The sequence below is a fragment of the Cyprinodon variegatus genome, unplaced genomic scaffold (genome assembly GCF_000732505.1).
Source record: "Cyprinodon variegatus isolate N-32 unplaced genomic scaffold, C_variegatus-1.0 Scaffold174, whole genome shotgun sequence".
Classification (NCBI taxonomy): domain Eukaryota; kingdom Metazoa; phylum Chordata; class Actinopteri; order Cyprinodontiformes; family Cyprinodontidae; genus Cyprinodon; species Cyprinodon variegatus.
In genome coordinates this window covers 106,409-128,937 of record NW_015150627.1, presented here as the reverse complement: position 1 = coordinate 128,937, position 22,529 = coordinate 106,409, and the positions used below count along the sequence as shown (strand labels likewise).

At 38.1% G+C, this 22,529-nt stretch overlaps 2 protein-coding genes across 2 annotated transcripts; one reads left to right on the top strand and one right to left on the bottom strand.

Annotated features, from left to right (window-relative positions):
- Positions 1-2,495: 2,495 nt before the first annotated feature.
- On the bottom strand, positions 2,496-8,796 carry tmem41a (transmembrane protein 41A). Its single transcript, XM_015378524.1, has 5 exons — positions 8,493-8,796; positions 7,232-7,382; positions 6,742-6,903; positions 4,701-4,839; positions 2,496-3,173 (listed from the first exon to the last, which is right to left on the bottom strand). Exons 1-5 carry the CDS (start codon positions 8,666-8,668, stop codon positions 2,953-2,955), a joined length of 849 nt encoding a protein of 282 aa, XP_015234010.1. The 5' UTR covers positions 8,669-8,796; the 3' UTR covers positions 2,496-2,952.
- A 1,953-nt stretch (positions 8,797-10,749) lies between these two features.
- On the top strand, positions 10,750-22,178 carry ehhadh (enoyl-CoA, hydratase/3-hydroxyacyl CoA dehydrogenase). The gene is made up of 7 exons (XM_015378522.1): positions 10,750-10,929; positions 12,617-12,720; positions 12,872-13,041; positions 14,206-14,317; positions 16,782-16,886; positions 19,487-19,828; positions 20,637-22,178. Exons 1-7 carry the CDS (start codon positions 10,856-10,858, stop codon positions 21,884-21,886), a joined length of 2,157 nt encoding a protein of 718 aa, XP_015234008.1. The 5' UTR covers positions 10,750-10,855; the 3' UTR covers positions 21,887-22,178.
- Positions 22,179-22,529: the final 351 nt, after the last annotated feature.

Here is a 22,529-nt window from a genome sequence, read left to right as displayed (position 1 = left end):
TTTCTTTTTAATTATTTTTTTTAAGGATTGGTATTTCTAGCTATTGTGGGGTGTTAGGCATTCGTTTTCAGTACCATAAAAAAATAAATCCTAGTTAAACACATCACTAAGGGTGTAAAGTGTTGTTAGTCATATCACACGGTGGATAAATAGCTAAGGTTTTCTTTTGTTGTCTGTTCTGATCTGGTTTCTTGTATTTCACTCTGATTAAATGATGTAGTCTGGAGCTGTAGCTGGGAATCTAACTCTTCATTCCTGTTAGATCGCTACCATTAGAACTAGTTAGGAAATTGTGGTGGGGGAAAAAAAAATCATCCTAGGTAGGATTGTTTAAACAGATAATGAAAGATAAATACAAAGTTGGAGTGTTGAAAGTACCCAGGCCTGATTCAAAGCTCTGAAGAAATGGTTTTGAGTTTAGAAGACGGATCAGAGGTCGTTCGGCGCCGTCTGATACCCTCTGAAGCAGGTCAAATGTATGCAGAAGCCACAGCAGTGTTTTTGTTGCCCTGTCATGTTGTTGAGTGGAAAACATTGCATGAGATTGATGCAGGTAATCCAGTATGTACTACACTTCACATCGCACTAGACTTGGAATTGTGTTTTGTTTTTATTTTTTTTTTACAAGGATCTAGTTCTTATCTGCATTTTTCACCATCTGGGAGATTCATTTTGTTTCTTGGTAGATTAAAACCCTCAATGTTACCCACAGGCCAACAAGGCTCCCAACACCAGGAGGTAATAATAATCAGTGGCTGCGTTAGAGGGACATCTGAACCATTGTTTACTACCACACATATGGGTCAATGCCTTTCTGGTTACCAGCCAAGCTGTTGTTTTGAGTTATGAGTGAACTGTATTGCTGAGCAACCTGGATCTGAGCAATAAAGAATATCTGAAAGAAGAGCTTGTTTTTGTTTTTATTATGTTGAACACTTACACAGGAAAGAAAATAAATCACTCACTGTAAAAAAAGTCCTCAAATTAAAACAGCTCTCCCTACAGGAGAAACCCTCATTACACAATACTGCAAGGAATTTAAATAATAATAAATATTCCAAATCAATTATTCCCTCCAAATTATCTTTACACAAAAAGCACCTGTTACATTTCTTGACATCCTAGTAAACATACTTTTAGGGAAAAAAAAGTCTACCTCACAAGGGCTTCTCTGATACCAAAAAGACAGCATGTTTTATTTTCCTATAGCATTTAACAAGGCTGTGACATCTATTCAATGATTCTATGTGGATTTGGCCCTAGTGGTATGAGTTTTCATTTAAAAGGTCCTGACATTTTAAAGGCAGTGTGATGCTATCCACAAAATGAGATCTTGAGGACCTTTATAAAAGAAATAAGCTCACATGATCGCCATCCACTCTATTGAATGGCGGACAGGAGTCATTTTCCATGTATTCATCCCTTGTTCACATCTATAGTGTTTGTTGCCAAACAGCTTAATATAATTAGCGTCATCGAAGCAAAGCATCCAGTTAAAGTCTCTGCAGACATTAGAAACACGATTTTGTTTGTTACGGTATGAAAGGTCCTTCTTGGGTCTAATTTTAGTTTGGTTCTACAACTATGCAACACTTTAAGGTCAGATTATTTCATCTTGCACTGGTCACTGTTCAGGGTCTATTGTTCTAAAGTTGTTGTTTTGTTTTTGTTAAATTTTCTCTGAAAGTACAAAAGAGAAGGTTTAGGGCAGGTAGCTTTTTACCTGAACCTAAAACCTGGATCTTAGATATTAGTTCTCTTTTCTTATCCATTTTAAATACAATAATTAAAAGGTCATTTATACTGTTAAGCTTTAAAAATAAGAATAATTGACATTCATTCTTATAACAGTTGATACAGACATTACAAGCTGTTACAGCTATAATTTTGTAGAAAGCAAAATAAAAATGACCTCAAGTGACATTCCTTTGCTTACAAGCTGATTGGGTGTAATCTTTTTTTCTCCTAGTTAGTTAACAGTTAATTGTTAACAAAAAACAAAATTGTAAAAAGAGATCTCAGAAATATGACAGGTGTTGTCAGATTAACACAAGATGTCTTGGTAAATATGAACATTTCATGACATTAAAAACCATGTTCATCTCAATGATAAAAAAAGGCAGATGCCAACACTTCCTTCCAAAACATTACAGAAAACATACCTGTACCCAGAGTAAACAGCTTGCACGCGTGATTATAAAGAGGCAATAAAGAGAAGGTACCTTAGCTTTAAAAACTCTAAAAATAACATTTTAGATTTTGAAATACTGGGCTGATAATGCATGTCCTGAACATTAAAATCAGTGTTCATGACTATAAGGAGAACTCGCAATCCCTGTATGTGGTGGGGAATCGTGCAGGTTTTGTCAAAAACAGAACAAATCCTTCATGAAATGGGATCGTTCCCGAGCACCCACAATGGTCAACATTTGGCCTCATAGTTCTGATCTATTTTCTGCTCATTTAAGGCCTGCTGTGTTTCAATGTTGAACAGTTGAATTTTCAGTTATTAACAGCACATCTATAAACTCATCAGACAGTTATCAGAACCATAAAGCAGGGCAGGCCTTCAGCGGGTCACAGAGTCCATGGAGGTAGAATTTTAAGGCCAGAACTGCAAAAGAGGCACTTTGGATACAAAGTTTAAACAAACAGTCTGAAGACATTTGTTTAAAGGCTTTCTCTCCTCATTATTACTATAAAATTCACATTTTACCAAAGCACTGTATCCACAAAACACCAGAAAAGAAACCCATCTAATACATTTGTAGTTTTCACAAGAGCAGTAATTCCAAACGCCTGAAGGGGCAAAGCACTCCTGAACAGGAGAAAATGTAAGATAATAACATAAATCAACTGTCAAAGTTTTTTCTGAACAGCAGCCACCCTGAACAGGTTTGCTCTGGAGAGCAAAAGGCATCAGAAAACTCAGTGGATTAAAAACTTAGAGAGTCATTGACCCTTCCTATCCGTGTCCACTCCATTCTGGGGTTGTACGCCCAGTTTGAGACGCCTCTGGCTGAAGCGTCGTATGAGGGCGCTGGGCACCAGAGCCACGCAGGCGATGGCCAGCAGCTGCAGGAGGCGCTCCCAAGAAAACAGGTCGTCCAGCGATGACACCTCAGACAGCATGACACCAGTCTGTACGCAGATGAAGTTGTAGGGCAGCAGGCCTGAAAATGAGTCCCAACATGTCAGAAACAAACCATAAGGAGCCAGAGCTTAATTGACTCATTTAGAAGGAATATCAAACGGCATTCCCAAACCTTGTTTAACAGAGAATCAGGACTTTCAATAACGTTTCAGAAACAATTCTCTAAAACTAAAAGCAGCACACAGCGACATTTACCTATATCAAATCAAAATAACTTAAATTGATGGACTTTCAAATTATTTCAAACAGCATAGTTACATGTTTGAGCTGAAAGCATGTAACCTACCAGATACACAGTTATCAGCTCCATCTGGATATCACTGGTCATTTCCATGCTACATACATATTATATGATGAAACTTTAGGTGATATGATGCACGATTACCGGTAACTTAAAGCTCCTAACCACTTAAATCTTTGTATTCACAAATTTACAAATGAAGTTTCAGAATCAGATGCGAATATTGGAGCCAACTAAAGTAGGTTTCACTTTTTAAAGACATTCACACCATGCAGTGTCTGAATAAAGCCTACTTACAATTTTAAATGTAGGCCTAGGATACAACTATCAGTAACAAGCTAAATCTCTAGAAATACACCGTTTCATTCTAAGCTAAACACGGAGCAAATGTAGATGGGCCAGTATCATCTATTGTTATGGGAAATTAACCTACGACCAGATTTAATATTGAACTGAAAACAATCAGCTGAAAACTGCCATTGATTTTTGCATAAGAGAATATTCACTTCCCTTAAGGTGTACCGTATATTATAGCTATCAAGGTTTAAAAGTCTATTTTTGTGAGGAGCTCGTATAGCATGGCTACTCCGCTCTCGACTTTAATCGATTTGCAGCAGGCTCTGCGTTTTTTGGGGGGTCTTTTGAAAGCCATTCTTTGGCAGACCATGCATCCTAAATTTGGCATTTTCTGTGACCTGCATTAAGCATCGACTCTGACTCAACATGAGTCAATTCACCTATTTACCTAAACTTCATGTACAGCTGCATATTATGTAATGCACATAGAGAGGAAATGCAAGAATGCAGCAGCAAACCAAAAAATAGTAACTTTCAAGGTAGGCGTTTCCTTCCATTTCTGGACTCCAGGGATCCGACATTTTCCTGAATTTAACAGCTTTCTGTCAGTCTATTTTGGCAGGACTGTGTAGAAAAGTCCTTACTTCTCCTCACATACATAGATCTTAGTGCCAGCGGCAACTTTCTCTTCCATTGGAGGGATTAAGAATGAAAACAAAAAGCTTGTAAACAAAGACATATGCTTAAAGTGAATTCCACACTGTCAAAATGTTATGAAAACCCAGGCCTTACTATTCTATTACTGATTTTATTTAGTTAAATACAATCATGATGTTTATGTCAAAATGATCTGGAAAACATTTGAAGTAAATAAATAAATTAGTTTTCTCCACAATGTAGAGTGGATTTAACTCTAAGCTCCAAATAGACCAGGCCTAACTGCAAAGAAAGCAGTAAGATCTTTTACAAAACAAGGTGATAATCCAAAGATTTGTAAGCAACACCTACCAATAAATACTGAGCAGAAGAAGAATGTGATAGGGATGTTGACTATTGGGGCAGACATGTTCAGGAACCAGTTGGGAGTCATGGGAAAAAACCTCAGGAAGAGCAGGAAGAAGAACAAACAGTCTCGATTGTCTTCCACCTGTAAACGACAATAATAAAACCTTAGATGTGCAGCAAATTTTTTTTGTAAAGTTACCCTGAGCTTTGAACACATTTAATCACAGAGCAACTGCATACTTTAGTGTGCTTTACTGATATTTTGAGAGATTGACTATAACAGTTAATACATATGAAGGGGATGGAAAAAATAAAACAAAACATGGATTCATTCAGTTTTTTTTAAACTATAACTTGTGACATACATTTATATTTAGCCTGATTTACTCAGCTATGTCTAAATTAAACCCTGTGCCGATAATTACTGTCAGAAGGGAACTCGTTAGTAGAGCTTCCTAACATAAACTCAATCCTATAAAGACTGACTATTTGTTTGCTACTGTTGCTATTTGATTAGAAGCAGGGTGCGTAACAGCATAATGTGGCAGCAAAAAATGATTGGATAAAAGTAGTAAATGAAAGGCCAATTAAACTAGATCCCTTCCCATGAAGCAAAGAAGGAAGGTGTTAGGTTTATTCTTTATACATCATGTGCATTGTTTCTTTGTTAGCCAGATTAGACAGAATAGAAGGCCTTCCTTCACATGGTGGATGTCACTGTGTGTACGGAGGCCATCTAATCAGGAACACCTTCGTGGCTTTAAAAATACACAGGATATGGGCACATCTTGGAGCCGGACTGATAAAGGAGAGCTATGTGTAATCCTGGGGTAAAGAGGCAAGATGTATAAAGGTCAGGGCATGGATGGCGTGTCAGTTTCTGATACGGACAGCTGAGCATCCACCTGATGCAAAACATGGACTCATCAGGTATAAGAAGGAGGTGATGACCTTATTCGGGGCTCAATCTTTGCCGGATGCTCGCTGACGTTTTTTGAGTCCACAGCTGTGCCAACTCCAAGCAATTTCTCTGTCCTGTAACGACCTGACCTGGAATAAACACTGTTACTTTTTTACTCCTGTTTTATAGTCCTTTTTTATATGGTTTTACCCAGTTTGAGTTAATAGTAGTAAAAAAGTAAATAAATAAAGAACCGGTGGGGAAGTTCCGAGGCGCAGCTGCCTTCAGGGGGACCTAACTTCCATATTTAACAAAAGGTAACGGATGATATTTCTATTAAACCAATCAGGTTGGAAAGCTGAATAAACAACCTAATGCACACTGTGTCTGTCTGTGTGGATGTGACACAATTCAGGTTTCTGATGAACAGGAAACTGTTCAGATCCAAATCATGAAGTAAAATCTTTTAGCCAAGGCAGTCTGAGGATGTGTGCTGGAAATACTTCAACTCAATCTAAATCTTTAATGTTCCTTAAATCCATAAGCTGAAATCCCCTTTATTAGCCCTCATGCTGGGATTGACCAGAAAGCCTTGAAGGGTTGGAAACAGTTTTAGCTCAAATGCTAAACATGCTTACATGCTAAACACAACTGATTGTCCATTGAAAATATTTCTGATGTTTCCAACTTAATTAGTTTCTGGTGATGACGACATTTCGCTAAAGAAAGGGGAATTCCCTGATGTTCCAGGGAACTGAGCTGGAGCAAGGCAAAGAAAAAAACAGACCAAGAAATCAAAGTGTCACAGCAGGTGTTAGAGGATGTCCAGTCTGAGAGCACAGGTCTTCAGGCTCATGAATTGAAACTCTTCTTCACTGTAGAGTCGTCAGCCAGGGGATTTCCTCACCTTTCTGTCTTTGCCTCCCTTTATCCTGCAGTCTTTGGGTACAACCAATTTGTTCCTCCATTCTGCCCCTGATATCTTTATTTTACCACCTTTAGCACCAGCATTTTGAGGTACCATATTTATGGCTAAAAACAAAAAGCCTACAAAACTGTGTAGATTTGTATTATAAAAAAAATAAAAGCTAAAACGTTTTTGTGCTTTATGTTTTAGAAATTGTATGTGCAGAGCTTCTTTACCTTTTTCTGCAACATGGAAACTTTATCTGGAAAGAAATTCACGATGTAACGTTTTCCGAAGGATTGGGACAGCAGGAAGCACATGGTGGAGCCCACAGTGGTGAGCACACAGGCGAGAAGCAGCCCTTCATACGGTCCAAAGATAGCTCCTGCAAGAATGTTCTGCAAAATGACAAGCAGAGATGAAAAGGCCTGTTGTTACCACTTTACTTCACTCTAAGTGAGAGAGGAGGGAAATATTTTAAGAAAAAAAAAACAGTTTGAAGTGTCAGGTGAGAGAGGCAGTGCGTTTTGATTCTCATTCAGCTGTAAAGAAAATAGTAAAAAGGAGCAAAAGAAACTGAGCAGTCATCAGTCCAGTATACGGGTCAGGAGTTTTTGTTCTGATTTTCCCTACCTTACATGTTCTTATCTTAAAGGGAGATTTGGAGTTTGTAATATCAATTTTACCTTTAAAAGACATTTAGTACCTTCAAAGCTTTCCACTTACCAGGAAAGACGATCCAGGGATAGCAAAGGACTGCTTGTAGAGATATGCGCTACAGAACAGGAGCAGGACATATCCAGTGTGCTCCGTTTTGTAGAACTGCAGGAGCTCAGCCAGTTCTCGCAGCTCTTCCAGGTCTGATGGGAACTTCAACCTGTCACAAGAGTCACTCTCAAGTTAGATCAAAAATTAATAAACAAAAAAATCAGGCACAGATAAATAAACTGTTAAGAGGATTTTACAGAGCTGCCTTCTGTGTTCATAAGCGACACTTGTGCTACTGACTATCAGGACATTTACAGTGTATAATATAGATCTCATAGTGGTGCCAAAAGGAGGAGATGGGGTATGTGCAGTGTGTGTATATATATATATATATATATATATATATAAAATAAAACAGCTGATGTCTCTTTGCACAGGTTATTAAATAGAGATTGCACAAGTTGTTGCAGATTTAAATAAGGCAGCAGCTAATAGAGGACTCAACAGTATACATACAGTAATTATATTGTAATACATACACTTTATGATTAATACCATCTAACCCTTTTTTTCAGAGAAATACTTTAAGCAAACAATCAGAACTTTTCTCATTTACAGTATATGAAATGAACAACACAAAGCCACTTGCAGCAGACTTTATTAAGGGTCTATGACACCAGGATGAAATCATTAGTATTTAAGGAAGAAGACCAGCTGGCTGAGGTAGTGTGATGCTTTATACAATGTTGTGCTGGTCCCTGCCTACTATGAGTGTATCATAACAAGTTTGGTTAATGTCAAAGTAATTAATTTGCTGTTGATGTGCACATTTCTCAAGGAAGCTGCATCTCCTGAGAGCTGCAGCCTCCTTCAACAGGATAAGTGGCTCAAACACAGAGTAAAAATGGTTCAGGGATACTGGGAAAAGCACAACAACAGGCTGGAGACTTTCACATGACCTCCAGTTGGACATCAGTGGGGTTTTGGATAAACAAGTTAGATCTATGGAGGCATCATCGTGTTCCTGGATCTGATCATAATGTTATGTTAAATTACAGCTGGGGCACATCTAACAGAAATCTACAATGCAACCAGACAATCAAACATCAGTCGCTTTAGATCTTAGACTGCTGGATTGAGGAAAGTACTGGTTGTTTAAAGTATTTCTCAGAAAAATGGGTACTTTAATTACTTTATATATAGTCCTTCATTAGCCGCTGACTAATTTAATTCTGGCTAAGAGCTAACTGCTAACACCGGAGAAGGGGGGGTGGTTTACCTGCCGAATCCGTCGGAGGTGACACTGCTCTGCTCGGACTCTCTGCCTTCCACATCTCCAGCCTCTGGACCCGGCTGAGGACGTCTCCGTGGTCCCGCTGGGAGGTACAGAGACAGACAGTACAGGTACAAGCTGGCTGCGGTCACAACAGCAGCTAGCCCGACGAGGGAGCGCATTCTCCTCGATAGAAGGACCGACCCAGCTCTTCTTCTTCTCTCTTCTTCTTCTTTTATTTATGGTGGTTGGCAAATTCTTCTTCTCTCCTTCCTTAATGTTATTGTTATCCCTCGTGAACAGAACAACGGCCAGCCGCCGCGGTGACGTCACCGACGACGTTAGACCTGCGTCAACCGTCTCAGCTAGTTTAAAATTTATTTTAAGCATCGGTTCATAATCCATCCATACATAATAACGCAGAGAATAAAAAAAATATATTATATATATATTATATATCGAAATGGAGATAAATGGTAGAGTTAATTAGCTTCCGCTCCAGATGGGGGCGATAGTCCACAGCGGAAACAGCTGGAGGGCAAAATGGTAATAGCGGACGAAGTTAGTATCAGAATCGTAGTTAAAGGCGTTAAGCGTCTTAACTTACCTTATAAATAAATGTTCACTGGGTAAAACTTACCTATCTTATCTGATTAGTAGAAATGTACAGGTTTTTAAAAACACGCCCTCCTAAAGAGATGTTGACACATTGTGCACTTTAAAACATCTATTTACAAGCACTGAACTGTGAACTTCATGTATTTATTAATCAGTGAACTAAAATGTTGTTTTAAATATACTTTTCACAATGTACTTACCTTAAACTAAAAGAGCAGACTGAATAGTTTATTACAAGTAAAATAGAAATATACCTGGAAGAATAGTTTAGGTGTACTTTGATAAACTAAAAGTAGACTTGAAAGTTATTAATCAATATGAAAGACAATTTTAAGTACCCTATACTTGGTGTACAATTAAAATAGGCCAGTTTGGTATATTTTTTTAGGTCATTTCTAGTATACTTGCAACAATGTACTTGGTAATATATGACTATACATTCAAACATGAACTTAAAGTATACTTGGATTTAATAATACTCTCATAAGCTATTTGTTTGATTTTATTTCACCTTGTTTCACCTATTTAAAAAAGCAACAATGGGAGAAAAAAAGGCTAAACCTAACTTTTTTAAACTTAACCTTTGACCTTCTTCCCTACCACCAACCTTACTTAGTTTGGCTGTGAGAGGCTAAATCCCTTCCTCTGCCTACATCCCCCAGAATGCTTTATGTTTCGGATTTAGGTGAAATTACAGACTTTCAAACATATTTGCCATCGGTATTGATCAGTTGTCTGTTGCGATACAGACGGTCCAACCCTATTTTTTTGCTGTCGAATTTTGGGTTGTGATAATGCCTGGACACGTTGGTAGTTTGTTTAAATGTACATCTGTACACAAGGGTGTAACTTTGTGATGAAAGTTGGTGGGGAAACTCTAAGGGTGGGGGCTGATGGGCCTACAGTTACTCCACACAAACGCTTTCAATAGGGTTTGTATTTTCCAAAAATGAGCTCAAAAGAACCAAAATACACTGATATCTATATGTATGGGTAGTTAGACATTTATGTATATAAAAAAAGGATGAATAACCGCTGATGCCCATGCACTGCCAAAAGCAATATCATGCCTTCCTAGGATGGACACAATTTCAGTTTCATTCATCCATCCATCCATCAATCCATCTAGAAAAATGTGGATTGATGGATGCATGTTTTCCCTTTCAGTTGCATTAGTGAATATCCTCCTTCAAAAGCAGCAAAATCAAAATTAGAAAATTGTCCCACATATTGTTGAGAGCCAAAGTCAATATATTGAAATTATTGGTGGGGACATGTCCACACCAGTCCTTCAGAAAGTTACGCCTGTACAGTATTTTTGTACATTGAAGTGACTGCTTTGAAATTATTTTTAGACCTGCTTTAATTTCTTAATAGAGTTCTAAGTTTCTACATTAATGTTCCCATAATGTGTGCTTAATTAGTTTAAACTGTGTGTAATTTAAAGAATGTGATATGATTTCTTTCTTTCTTTCTTTCTTTCTTTCTTTCTTTCTTTCTTTCTTTCTTTCTTTCTTTCTTTCTTTCTACATAATTAATCATATCTGTTAATTGTTGAGTGATGGTGTACAGGTTTGATCTGGATCTTTTATTTGGAGCTGTCACTCAAAATGGGTGAAACAGCCCTTTATAATGAGACTGTGAATCAGACACTGACTTTACCTCCTCTGATAAAGTAGTTCTACGGTTTCAAAGTTCAGTTGTTGAGCAGAAGAGTTGCAACAACAACAAGAAGACTCTGTTGAAAAATCATGGCTCTGTACAGCCGAGTTTCAGGCTCTGTCGGTGTGATTACTCTGCAGAATCCTCCCGTCAATGCACTGAGGTGAGAAACGTGCTGCGGATTTACTTCAAAGAGCCTCATTTTCACAAACGGGATTGTTTGCAATGACTGCTGACCTAGAAATAGGTGATCCAGAAAATACATTCCATTGTCAGATTGTGCAATTCCTTGAAAGAATCTGCAAAAAAAAAAAAAAGTTAACGAATGCAAAACAAACAGGGGCTCCGCCTCTGACTGTATTGGCCCCCAAAAAGCTTTCAGTTTTTTTATTTTTTTAACTGAACAATAATAATAAAAAATATTCTGTATATACAATGTGTCACACATTGTAATAAAAAGTAGTTATGTAATTAATTAAATGTGGCATTATGCCAATTAATTTGGAAACAAACAAACAGAAAAAAATCAATTTGTAGCTTATTTCTAGAAACAGCTGTAGGCCAGCCAATAAAATGTCAGGGTTGATTGATAAGCCAAAGTTATTGTTTAAATAATTTCATATTGTAGGAATCTCTGGACAAATAGAAAATACTTTAGTATTTTTCGATGATAAGCGTGTTTATTAAATTTTAAATGACTGAATTTTAATTTTAATTTTGATATCTTTTGTTAAGAATTTATTAAAACATTTATTGTATTCATTTATAATTTTTTTTACCATGTCCTTTTTGAATTTGAATATCATGCAATTAATACATATTTTAATTAGGATGATAATTTATGACACTTTACATACATCCTTAATCTTACTGGAAGTTATAAAAAGATTCTAAAAAGGTTCTGAAAACTGAACAGAGTTTGAAAAGTTTCTGTTTGGTTAAATAAACAAAGATTCTTCCATTAGTAGAATTGCTTGTAGTTGTAGCTGCATCTGTTATAGTTAATTACTACAGAAATAAACAGCCTTTAAAATAATTACTTTAAGATTAGTCAGGAGTTATTTTTGTTTTTATTTATTTTTTTGTTTGTTTTGGCCAACAAAAGTAGGGTATCTATTAAATAATATTACAATGATAATAATAGAAAATGATCCTGATCTAATGGATTGGGGCCTCTGTGGTAAACAAATATTCTCCAAAAAGCAGCAAGTTTTTCTTTTCAATCTCAGAATTTCTAAGATGTTCTGTCCCTCACAGTGGCATAATGCTTTTCCATATAATCTGCCTATGATTTATGATTGAATGTGTCATCCATGAAGAATAATCTTAACACGATCAACATACTTACTCTGTTGCATCATGTTACTTTACATTTTTATGCACAACTATTGTGGTCAATTGCTTTGCTTTTGCTATCTCTCCCAATGTAAGAGTTTAAACTCCACTTGCTGATCTAACTCATGTGTTCTGCCCATCAGATAACTCTTTTAGACCAAAGCATGATCTGAGTGCCTACAATAATACACCTTAATTAATCATTTACTGTTAGCTGCATGAGAGCAAAGCAAACTGTCAGGAGCACACTGTTAACATTTCAGCTATTAGAGTTGTTCTGTTTAAACTTGTTATAATAGATGCTTGTGTTTACTTATTATTCTTGATATTTATTTTCTTGAAAAGGCTAGCAGGGTTCACTTTTTCAACAGTCTTTACAAAGAAAAAAATGCACTATTTGCCAGGCACTGGGTTTCTAACCGAAGTGGGGTTGAAATGTGCAGCAGGAAGATTACGATGTTTTGGAAGTTCAGTTTGGAAAGTTTCAAATCTGCTCTTTCTGTTTCTTGCTGCAGTGCTGCTGTGAGGCAAGGCATTGTTGATATGATGCACAGAGCCCTCAGAGAGCCAGAGGTGAAATCTGTGGTAATCTGTGGCCAGGATGGGAAATTCTGTGGAGGTACGACGAACCTCTGTTCCTCATCAGGATTCAAAACGGAAAACAAGTCTATTTTCCTAATTACATTTTCTGTTCCAGCTGATTGTATTTGCTAATGAGTCACTGTTAATGTGTGTTTGACCTGATTTAATGTCATGTTTATGTATAACAGGAGCAGACATCAGAGAGTTTGGAGCTAAAATGAGCGGCCCTCCTCTGGTGCCAATGATCCATATGATCGAGGCAGCAGCCAAACCAGTGGTGGCAGCCATCGAAGGGGTCGCTTTAGGCGGAGGCCTGGAGTTAGCGCTCAGTTGTCACTATCGTATCGCGCACTCTAAGGTCAGTTCACGCTTCAGGTCCCTGTGTCTCTGTTAGTCAGTGTCTTTGTGTTGACAGTGTAAAGCTGCATCACCGTCTAAGTGACAGGTTTATATTTCATAATACTCAACTACTGTCGCATAAGTTCAGTTCAGTTACCATTTCACAAATCACAGATAAAAAAAAATAAAAAAAAGTTCCCTAAGACAGAGTTAGCTTTATTAATTCTAAAAGCAAAATTATTCTATGATCATGTCCAAAACTATTGGACAGATTCTTTTTCTCTATTAAATGTTGTAGTAATGCTTTTATGGGGGGGTACAAAAGATAATTCAGAAATGCTAAATTGTTAAATTTTAAGATAGTATTTTAGATAAATGTCAATATATTGATCAATCAATATCTTTTCTATGATGCTAATAAACAATGCTTGTATTGCAATGGTATTCATAGTTCTTGAACCTTTATACTTTTGCCCCATGCCAAACCCTTACCTCAAAATATTTTCAAATGAATTTATGTGAAGATCTATACAAATGTATGCATGGTTCAAATGATGCATTCTTTTGTTTCATTTTAGAAATAAGAACCCCAAATTGCATTTATATTTGCATATTTTACTAAAATACCTCTGCAGTAATTCTAATGCTACTAGTTGCTTTCATCTACTAATTATTAAAGATGGGAAAACTGCAGACCTTATTGTCAGTACTAATACAGCTGTTATTTGAAGGCCTCAGTGGTTTGCTGCAGAACATCTGAGATCAAGCAGAATAAAGTTGTAGAGAACATTAAAGTGGGTTTAGGTTCAGATATTTCAATGTTTGTTTTTTAAATTCAACCTGCTGCATCATGCTGTGGGGATGTTAGAGCAGGGGAGGGAGGGGAAGTCTGTCAGAGCTGATGGGAAGATGGAGGAAGCTAAATACAGGACAACTATTGGAAGAAGATGTGTTAGAGGCTGCTAAAGACAGGATGGAGGCTCACCTTAAAGCAGAATAATACCTCGGACAGTTGATGGAAGAGTTTAAACAAATCACCGTATTATTACTGAACCAAAAAGTTTGGACTCAAGTAAATGACTGTCTGGGAAAAGAAAATCAGGGTTTTATTCTTTGTATAAATTTCTTTATGATATGTTTAATGAACACAGCGTATTGCATTTAATGAATCATCCTCTTTCAGGCCAGACTTGGACTTCCAGAAGTGACTTTGGGTCTGCTGCCGGGTGCAGGAGGAACTCAGCGTCTCCCGAGGCTCATTGGTGTCCCGGCTGCCTTGGAGCTCATCACTACTGGTACAAATACAAATGCTCCTAGTACAGATACACCAGTTACTATGGAATTGATGCGTTATTTTGTTGTGCTCCAGAGCAGTTGAGTGTTTTAAATAATTAAAAAGCTTTACAGCTTTTCTGTTTATCCATCAATTTTTCATCAATGCTGGTCTCATCAGTTAAAGTTATTTAATCGTATCAACTGCCAAGAATACAAAGATTGAAAAACCTGGATTGTAAAGTTTTGGAAAAAAATCATTTTCTGATTTGAGTGGTTTTGTGAATGCGATATCATCATATGGACTTGGAGAAATATGTTTTGAATTTTCATTGCTATAAAAGGTTACAAGTATGGAGGACCAAAAGAGTCACTGAAAAAGAAAAACAGCCATTTCAAATTAAATCATACAATTAGTTATCCAATTTGAAAAGCCTTTTCTAATTGCACATTTTAAATAATAAATGTATGTAACATAACAGCAATGTTTTTGGTATGTGAGAGGAATCCAGGGTACCCAGAGAGAACCCACGCATGCACTGGGATAACATGCAAACTCCATGCATAAAGACACTGGGCTGGGAAACGAACTCAGAACCTTGTTGCTGCAAGGCCACAACATTAACCACTTCTCCACCGTGCATCCCTAATAAACTATTATCTGCAATTTGGGAATTTACTTTCAAACCCTCTTTCTAAATGGATGTTTAAAAACCATAATTCTTATATTGAATTATAAATAACTCTCATAATCAAACATTTAAAAATTGAATTCCCTATTCTGTTTCCATTTTCTTTTTCACCTTGCATTTTTCAAATCATTTTTGCAGTTGCACTTTGCAGCATTCTTTTACTTTTGAACATTGTGAAACCAGTTAAACCAATTGTACTAGTACTTTTGCTCCTCAGATGTAATCACCTCCCCCATTAATAAGACTGCTGCACTTGGTTCACTAAATGACCAACAAGAACGTTAAATATGAAATGTGTTGTCATTAGTTAATAAGGTTTTCTCAAAAATTTGAGAAAGTAAACAAGTTACTCCAACCTCTAGGGGGCAGTGTCCTGCAACCATATGATCCAAACCAATCCTAATTGAATTGGGCAATGTCAATTAAAGAATGCAATAGCAGCAACCCTGGTCCACTTTATATAAACAGGACTCTTAAAGCAAATGAAATAATGATATTTCATTGGAGTAATTACATTTTTGGATTACATGGAAAAAGAAAAACAGCCAAGAGAACATTTGTTTTTCTGTTTTTTATAATCTCATCTAAAGTTTCTGGAATAATATTTACATTGGATTTAATTTAGAGGTAACAGAGTAAAGCGGGGTTGATACAAACATATGTTGTGCTTAAATTACAAAAAATTAATCAAAATAAAAGAGCTAAAGTCTTGATAAAGCAGGAAAGTCAAGTGTACATCCAAATGAAAGTGCTCCATTACTTAAGTGTTCAGAAATGTATGTGCAAAATATTTTTGCATGAGGTAAAGTTTTTCTCCCAAACAGTAAATTAAACATTCTGGAGGTTTATGCTCTCTTCACTCCTGACATAAATTGACATAAAAATTATTAGAGAGGGATTAGTGTAATCTGACTGCGTCCACCTGATTTAGAGTATCAGATGGAACTTTATGGGGTCTGAAATTCATTTTAGCAGCTACATGTACTACCGCCTCTGTCCAGCAGGTGTCAGCACATGGTAAGTTTTACTGACTCCATGTATCCCTCTAAAGTTTCAGCTCCTTTTCACTTATAAGAAATGATAAGTGAAATGAATGATTCAGACATCCCCAAACTTTTTATTAAAATGTTTGAGCTTCCAATCCATTACTTTTTTTTTTTTGTAAATGTAGTTTCTTCTGGTTTATTCTTGTAACTTCTTTTTTTTCAGGATTAACAACAATCGTTTAAAACTTGAAGAAGAAACAAATCTTTTAGATGGTAGAAAAATAAAGCTGCAATCACCTGAGTGATTTGTGTAAAAAAAACTTAAAGAAATACTTCGTTTTTTTTTTTATACAATCCATTTGATGTTATTATTTTGAAACAAAGTTTAGGCTTTTTATGACATTTTCTCTTTCACATCTTTTAGGTTTAGGTATAGTCAGCTTTTCCCAAAGTGTTAAGAAAGAATTTAACGAACCAAACTGTAACTTTTATTACAGGCAGCATTATGATTAATCCTTTAAATAACGTTAGGAATCTGCTGGAAAGCTGCTGATGTTGGGGTTTTATTTTTTAGCAAAACTCTTAAATCAAAGCAGTAATTTAAAAATCAACATTGCCAATATTCAGACATTATGGATGAATTTTGGTAAATAAGCAGATTTTTTTTAGATCATAAAAACATAAAGAAATGCTTTTACTCTTGTCAAGCAACCCAGTAACAAGGCCTTTATGTATTATCATTTGCCACCCAGTAACTCCAATATGTCACGTTATACATAATGTATAAAGGACTTCTGTGTGTCCCACAGGCCGCCATGTGACTGCGGCGGAGGCTCTGCAGCTTGGAATAGTTGATGAGGTGACGGATCAAAATGCTGTCGATGCAGCTGTGAAGTTTGCTCAAAGCGTTGAAGGTAAGTTTCACAAAAAAAAAGCATATTCAGAAGTATTTAATGAAGTGATAGAAAATAAAATAAACATTAACTCAGAAGAAGGAGGAGAAACTGTTATTTTAGGCGAGGCTGACATCAAGACGTGTCGACATGAAGCCTTTAGAGGGCAAAGCAGGCAGAAGACACGGCAGCCAGATCCTCCACCGACATGGTCCATAAATGTTGCATGGCCCTGTCAGATGGGATCTGATGTCTTCACTGCTTTTGCTGTATAATTCAGGAGGGCGAAAAGGGACAAACTTTCCTAGAATATTAAAATTCGGGCCTTCTCCAGCCACTTAAGGGGGACCAGGAATCCCGCACGCACGTGAGTCAGACTCATTTACGCACAGAGTAGATTCCTGAAGTGTGCCGCGTCCCTAGAGTGTCGGAGGAGTGATCTCCCAGTCTGAGTGAAGAATGGCTCATTCATATCGGCTGAATAATTATTAAAGTGAAAAGAAAAACACAGTGTTCTCAATTCAAGTAAAAAATGAAAGAGGCTTAAAGAATAAAGAAAGAAAGTGATGTTTTAGGCTTTGGGGAGGCCTGGCTAGCATCCTGTGGCTACCTCATATCCGTCTGTCAAGTTAAAATGAACTTTGGCTTCATATTTAACATGCAGAAATAAGAAAGAGAGCAAAGAAGTGTGTCTACAGCTCCAGTGAACTGAAAACACCCCGCCCTCTCTGCTGTGTGTGTTGGAGTTTACTCAGGGGGAATATGTATTTTGCCTCAGCGGGGTCCTGCTTTATGGAGACCTTTTATTTTTCTGTGTGAAACAAACATGAGTCGGTGTATTTATGACTGCACTGTAGGCTTCACTGCACTACACTTTGTGTCAGAAATGTCGCAAAGTGACATATCCTCTTAGCTGTTTAAGAGTTTCTGAACCTTTACATTTTGTCCTGTGGGGTTTAAATCAGCTGGGAACCTGTTTGTCTCACTATTAAGCCTGTTGCTAAATGAATCTCTTTTTCCATCTGTGGGAAAATTTCAACTTTAAATCGGAGGATTTTAACAGATTTTTAATCGGAGTATTATAACAAATAATGTCCTTCCTTCCTTCCTTCCTTCCTTCCTTCCTTCAAGGAACAGGAACTTTAAAGATTCTCATCTGCAAAACTCTCAGATTGGACGGGACCTTGTAAGAAAGGGGTTTGTGTTTGTAAAGCTGAATCTTTGTTTTACCCAAATGCCTGAATTAACTACCAGACATGGAGCATTAGGACTGGAACTTTAGACTGTGGATGCATTTTGAGAAAATGCATGACCTCAGCATGCATACTAAGCTCCAATGTCTCCAAATGCACAGAAAAAACAAACAGTTTGTGCATGTAATTTATTACAGGCATAGCCGGAACAGATCTGAGTCTCTCACTGGTGACGAGATTAACTTTTTTTTTTTTTTTTTTTACCCAGCGGTTGCAACATCTGCCCGCTACATCTGTCGAGGGGCAGCCAGGATTCCCATCCTCTGCAAATCCACGGCTCAACCATTTACAGATTAACTGCAGCAATAATGCCTCCTAAATCACACTGAAACTGCATCAAGCTGCCACATATCTCCTCAGCGACATATAATTGTTTACCGAGAATTAAATATGTCTTCATGGATGTCCTTCATCTTCATTTCTCATGTTGTAAAACCCACTTTTTTTTTTTTTTTTTGTAAAACCCACTTTTTTTTTTTTTTTGAAAATTAATTTCTCATTGCAGAAAGTGGATAAGATAAATCAAATATAGTTCCTGTAGCTTTAAGCTTCACAGTAGTGACCCAGTTTTAGACCCAGACCCTCATGTGAGAGTAATTCAGTGTAGCTGTGAAGGTTTCTGACTGGTGTCTCTTGTAATCACATCAGAGTAGTCAGGGTTGGGAATTAAGATGCTGTTAATGTGTTTTTTTTTTCGAGCGGCCATTTTTTTTTACCTTGTTCACAGCCTTTAAAATCACAGCATGCAGGATGGGTTGTCTTGTAAAGTGGTTGGATTGAACAGTAAACAATCCCTTACAGAAGGATTTACTCAGTGGTCTGAACTTTACTGCATGCCACACTATTCATTTGTTTGAAAAAAATCCCCCAAAATTCCAATAATGCACTATGGTGTGCTGTCCATCTAAAAATCTGGATAAAAGGTTTGTTTTCTGGAATATGAAAAAATGTCAAGTTCAAGGTGTTTGAACATTTTCCAAGCCACCATAGGGCTGGAAAGCAGACAAGTCGATGAACTTTGCAGGAAGGGAACCTTTTGCTTTTTTGTTTCACTCAATGCTGCAGCGTTCAGGCAGTTCCTGCAATTATCTGGAAATGGCCTGTCAGATCAGCCTGCTCTCAGAGGCTGACTGAGTGGATGAGTGTGCCTGAAAAATGAATTATATCCACACTTCCTGAGTGCCAGTTGAAATTTTCAACAGAGTGGAAAGAAGGAAGCACTATGTAAAAAAAAAAAAAAAAAAGGGAGCTTAAAATTGCATATGGACATGACCAGAATCTAAGTTTAAGAATGTTTTTTTTAATGAATTTCTGCTTTTCACTAGATGTAATGTATTTGAGGCAACTTCTTCCTCATATATTTTCCAGGTAAATCTCTGGATGCCCGTCGAATCGGTACGTTTCCATGCCCACGCCCCCCTGATTTGGATGCCGTCTTTGAAAAAGTGATGAAAGAGGTGCGGCGGAGCGCCCGCGGAGCCATAGCACCTGTTACCTGTGTCCAGGCAGTTCACGCTGCTGTCACTCTGCCCTACGCTAAGGGGATGGAACGAGAGAGGGAGCTATTTTCCACACTCTTCACCTCAGGCCAGGCCCGTGCTCTGCAGTACTACTTCTTTGCCCAGAGAGCTGTCAGCAGGTGGAGCACGCCCAGTGGTGCCCGCTGGGACACCAGCAAGCCCAGGCCTGTCCGTAAAGCCGCTGTTATCGGTGAGAGTTTAAGGCTTTTAATTTGCGCTCAGCTTTCAATTAGCACAGGCACACCGAGTCTTCAGGCTATCTGTGTGGCATCTCCAAAGTCCTGTTGCCCATGGAAACTAAGCCCTCATTAACAGTTCATCCAAGTTTGGTAAATGGACTCGCTCTTTCCTGCAGGGAGGATGGGCTGCAAAACATTTTGGATATGCAAGGCTCAGCAGCTTGTGCATTGAAACTGCAAGCTCTAAAAAACGATTGAATATGCCAAAAATGATTTCTGAGAACACTCTGACAACACTACGCTGTCATGAAAGCGTAGTGTGGGGGGCAAGGATTCCTGTGCAGTCTGAAAATAATATTTGTTATTTAAGAAGTGAACAAGTCTGGATGGGTATAGAAAAACGTTTGGACAAACTGCTCAAAAAATAGAAACTATCCAAAAAGTTCAGAATTTTTTTCCTTGTTTCATAAAGGAAAGTTAATTGATTCTATTGATTAAATAGACAGAGGGAAATATTTCACGCCTTTATACTTACATTTTTTATGTTTATAGTTTATACATAATGAAAACCCAAATTTAGTTTGGTAGCACTGGTTGCATTTTTTTCCTTGTGCTCAACTTTCTATGAATGCACTTTATTCTTTTTACAAAATCCAAATTTTTCAGAGGCACAATGGATTTTTTTTTCACTTATTACACAAGGAAGACGTAAAAAAATGAAACCCTGTCATTAATTTAATTTATCAATTAAAGATTTAACAGATCAATTTGTGTACCAAATATGAATTATATTTAAATGGTGGATTTCTTTCCTCTCAGGGCTTGGCACCATGGGACGAGGTATAAGTGTGTCCCTGGCTCAGGCAGGGTTCTCTGTGGTTGCCGTGGAAACCCAGGAGAAGCAGCTGTTGGAGGCCAAGCAGGCAGTATCTGGCATGTTGGAGCGTGACGCCAAGAGGCGAGGGGCGCCCCTGGCACACGGTAATATCAAATACAGCTGCAGCCTGAAGGCTGCAGCAGATGTTGACCTCGTCATCGAAGCTGTGTTTGAGGACATGGCTCTGAAGAAAGCCATTTTTAGGCAGCTGTCGGCCATATGCAAACCAGGAACATTTCTGTGTTCAAACACCTCAGCGCTGGACATAGACGAGCTGGCTTCTCAAACCCAGAGCCCAGAGCTGGTGGTTGGGATGCATTTCTTCGCTCCGGCTCATGTCATGAAGCTGCTGGAGGTGGTGTATGGGCCACGTTCATCTCCTGAAGCTGTGGCCACGGCCATGCAGATGGGGAAGAAAATAGGAAAAGTGAGTGTTGCAGTTGGAAACTGTCGGGGCTTTGTAGGGAACCGAATGCTGAAGCCTTATTTGGAGCAAGCTTTCTTCTTGTTGGAAGAAGGAGCTACACCTGAGCAGGTGGATCAGGTGCTGGAAGAGTTTGGGTTTCCTATGGGTGTATTCAAGGTGTCTGACCTCTCTGGGTTGGATGTTGGGTGGAAAGTCAGGAAAGCAGATGGTTTAGTTGTGCCTGACTCTACAGGAAAGTCTGCTAGAATCCAGGGAGGTAGGAGGTACAGTCCTTTGGGAGACCTGCTCTGTGAGCAGGGAAGGTTTGGTCAGAAAACAGGCAGAGGGTGGTATCAGTACGACAAACCTGGTGGTCGTGTGGCTAAATCCGACCCTTGGCTGCACAGATTTCTGGAGGAGTACAGAGCCCGGCATGGCTTGGTAGCACGCCGCATAGATCAGCAGGAAGTGCTGGAGCGCTGCCTCTATGCCTTGATTAATGAGGGCTTCCAAATTCTCCAGGATGGGATAGCTGCAGGACCTGAAGACATCGATGTCATCTATGTGCTTGGGTATGGCTGGCCCCGCCACCGCGGGGGTCCCATGTTCTTCGCTGACATGGTGGGCCTGGACAAAGTTTTGGACAGGCTGGAACGCTACCACCAGCTGCACCCTGATGTTCCAGGCCTGAAGCCCTGCAGCCTGCTCAGAAAGCTGGCTGCCGGCGGCTGCCCACCGATCCACAGATGGAGGGAGGTCATCCAGAAACCCCACAGCCAGCTTTAAACTTCAGCTCACCTTCAGTGTGTGAGCTAATTCCTCTAATCAGAAATGCTAATTAACCAAATGATTGTAAATCTACTTTGCATTTAGCTTTAAGAAACTGCATTAAACTAAATCATATTACGTAAATTATTTTCATCATCTTTAGGCCTTGTGTTGGTAAATGTAAGGGTAGCAACTGTTTAAAGAGGGCACAGTCTATACTTGTAAAAGCTGATAAAAAAAATTATTACATATTTGTTTTTCCTTTTTTGTTGCAATTGATGTTTAATAGCTTAATGCCATTTTAATATCATACAAAGCTTGCTTGAATAAACAGATATTTGTGTTTTCAAAGGATTGGGATTTTTAGTCATACGATTTCATTTATAAAAGGGAAAACACTCTTCAAAACAACCAGCCTCTAAGTGTAATTTGCTTTTTTTGAAATTATTTTAAGACCACACAATCGCAACTCTGGCAGAATAACATCCTAACTTTGTCTAGGCCATTGAAACCTTCATTTTCTTGTTTTTCATACTTGTCCTCCACTATATACAAAATCGGCCTTAACTTAAAGACATGAATTGGTCGACCATTTACAGCAAAGATTTCTGGTGGAGAGAGAAATTCACAGTTTGATTGAAATACGGCAAATTGTCCTCAG

Excerpts from the sequence above, each read along its gene's own strand:
- ehhadh (XM_015378522.1), top strand. The coding sequence starts at position 10,856 with ATGGCTCTGTACAGCCGAGTTTCAGGCTCTGTCGGTGTGATTACTCTG. Across the intron at positions 13,042-14,205 it reads ATCGTATCGCGCACTCTAAG|GCCAGACTTGGACTTCCAGA; the intron begins GTCAGTTCACGC and ends ATCCTCTTTCAG. Across the intron at positions 19,829-20,636 it reads CCGTAAAGCCGCTGTTATCG|GGCTTGGCACCATGGGACGA; the intron begins GTGAGAGTTTAA and ends CTTTCCTCTCAG.
- tmem41a (XM_015378524.1), bottom strand. The coding sequence starts at position 8,668 with ATGCGCTCCCTCGTCGGGCTAGCTGCTGTTGTGACCGCAGCCAGCTTG. Across the intron at positions 7,383-8,492 it reads ACCTCCGACGGATTCGGCAG|GTTGAAGTTCCCATCAGACC; the intron begins GTAAACCACCCC and ends CTCTTGTGACAG. Across the intron at positions 4,840-6,741 it reads TTTCCATGTTGCAGAAAAAG|GTGGAAGACAATCGAGACTG; the intron begins GTAAAGAAGCTC and ends TGTCGTTTACAG.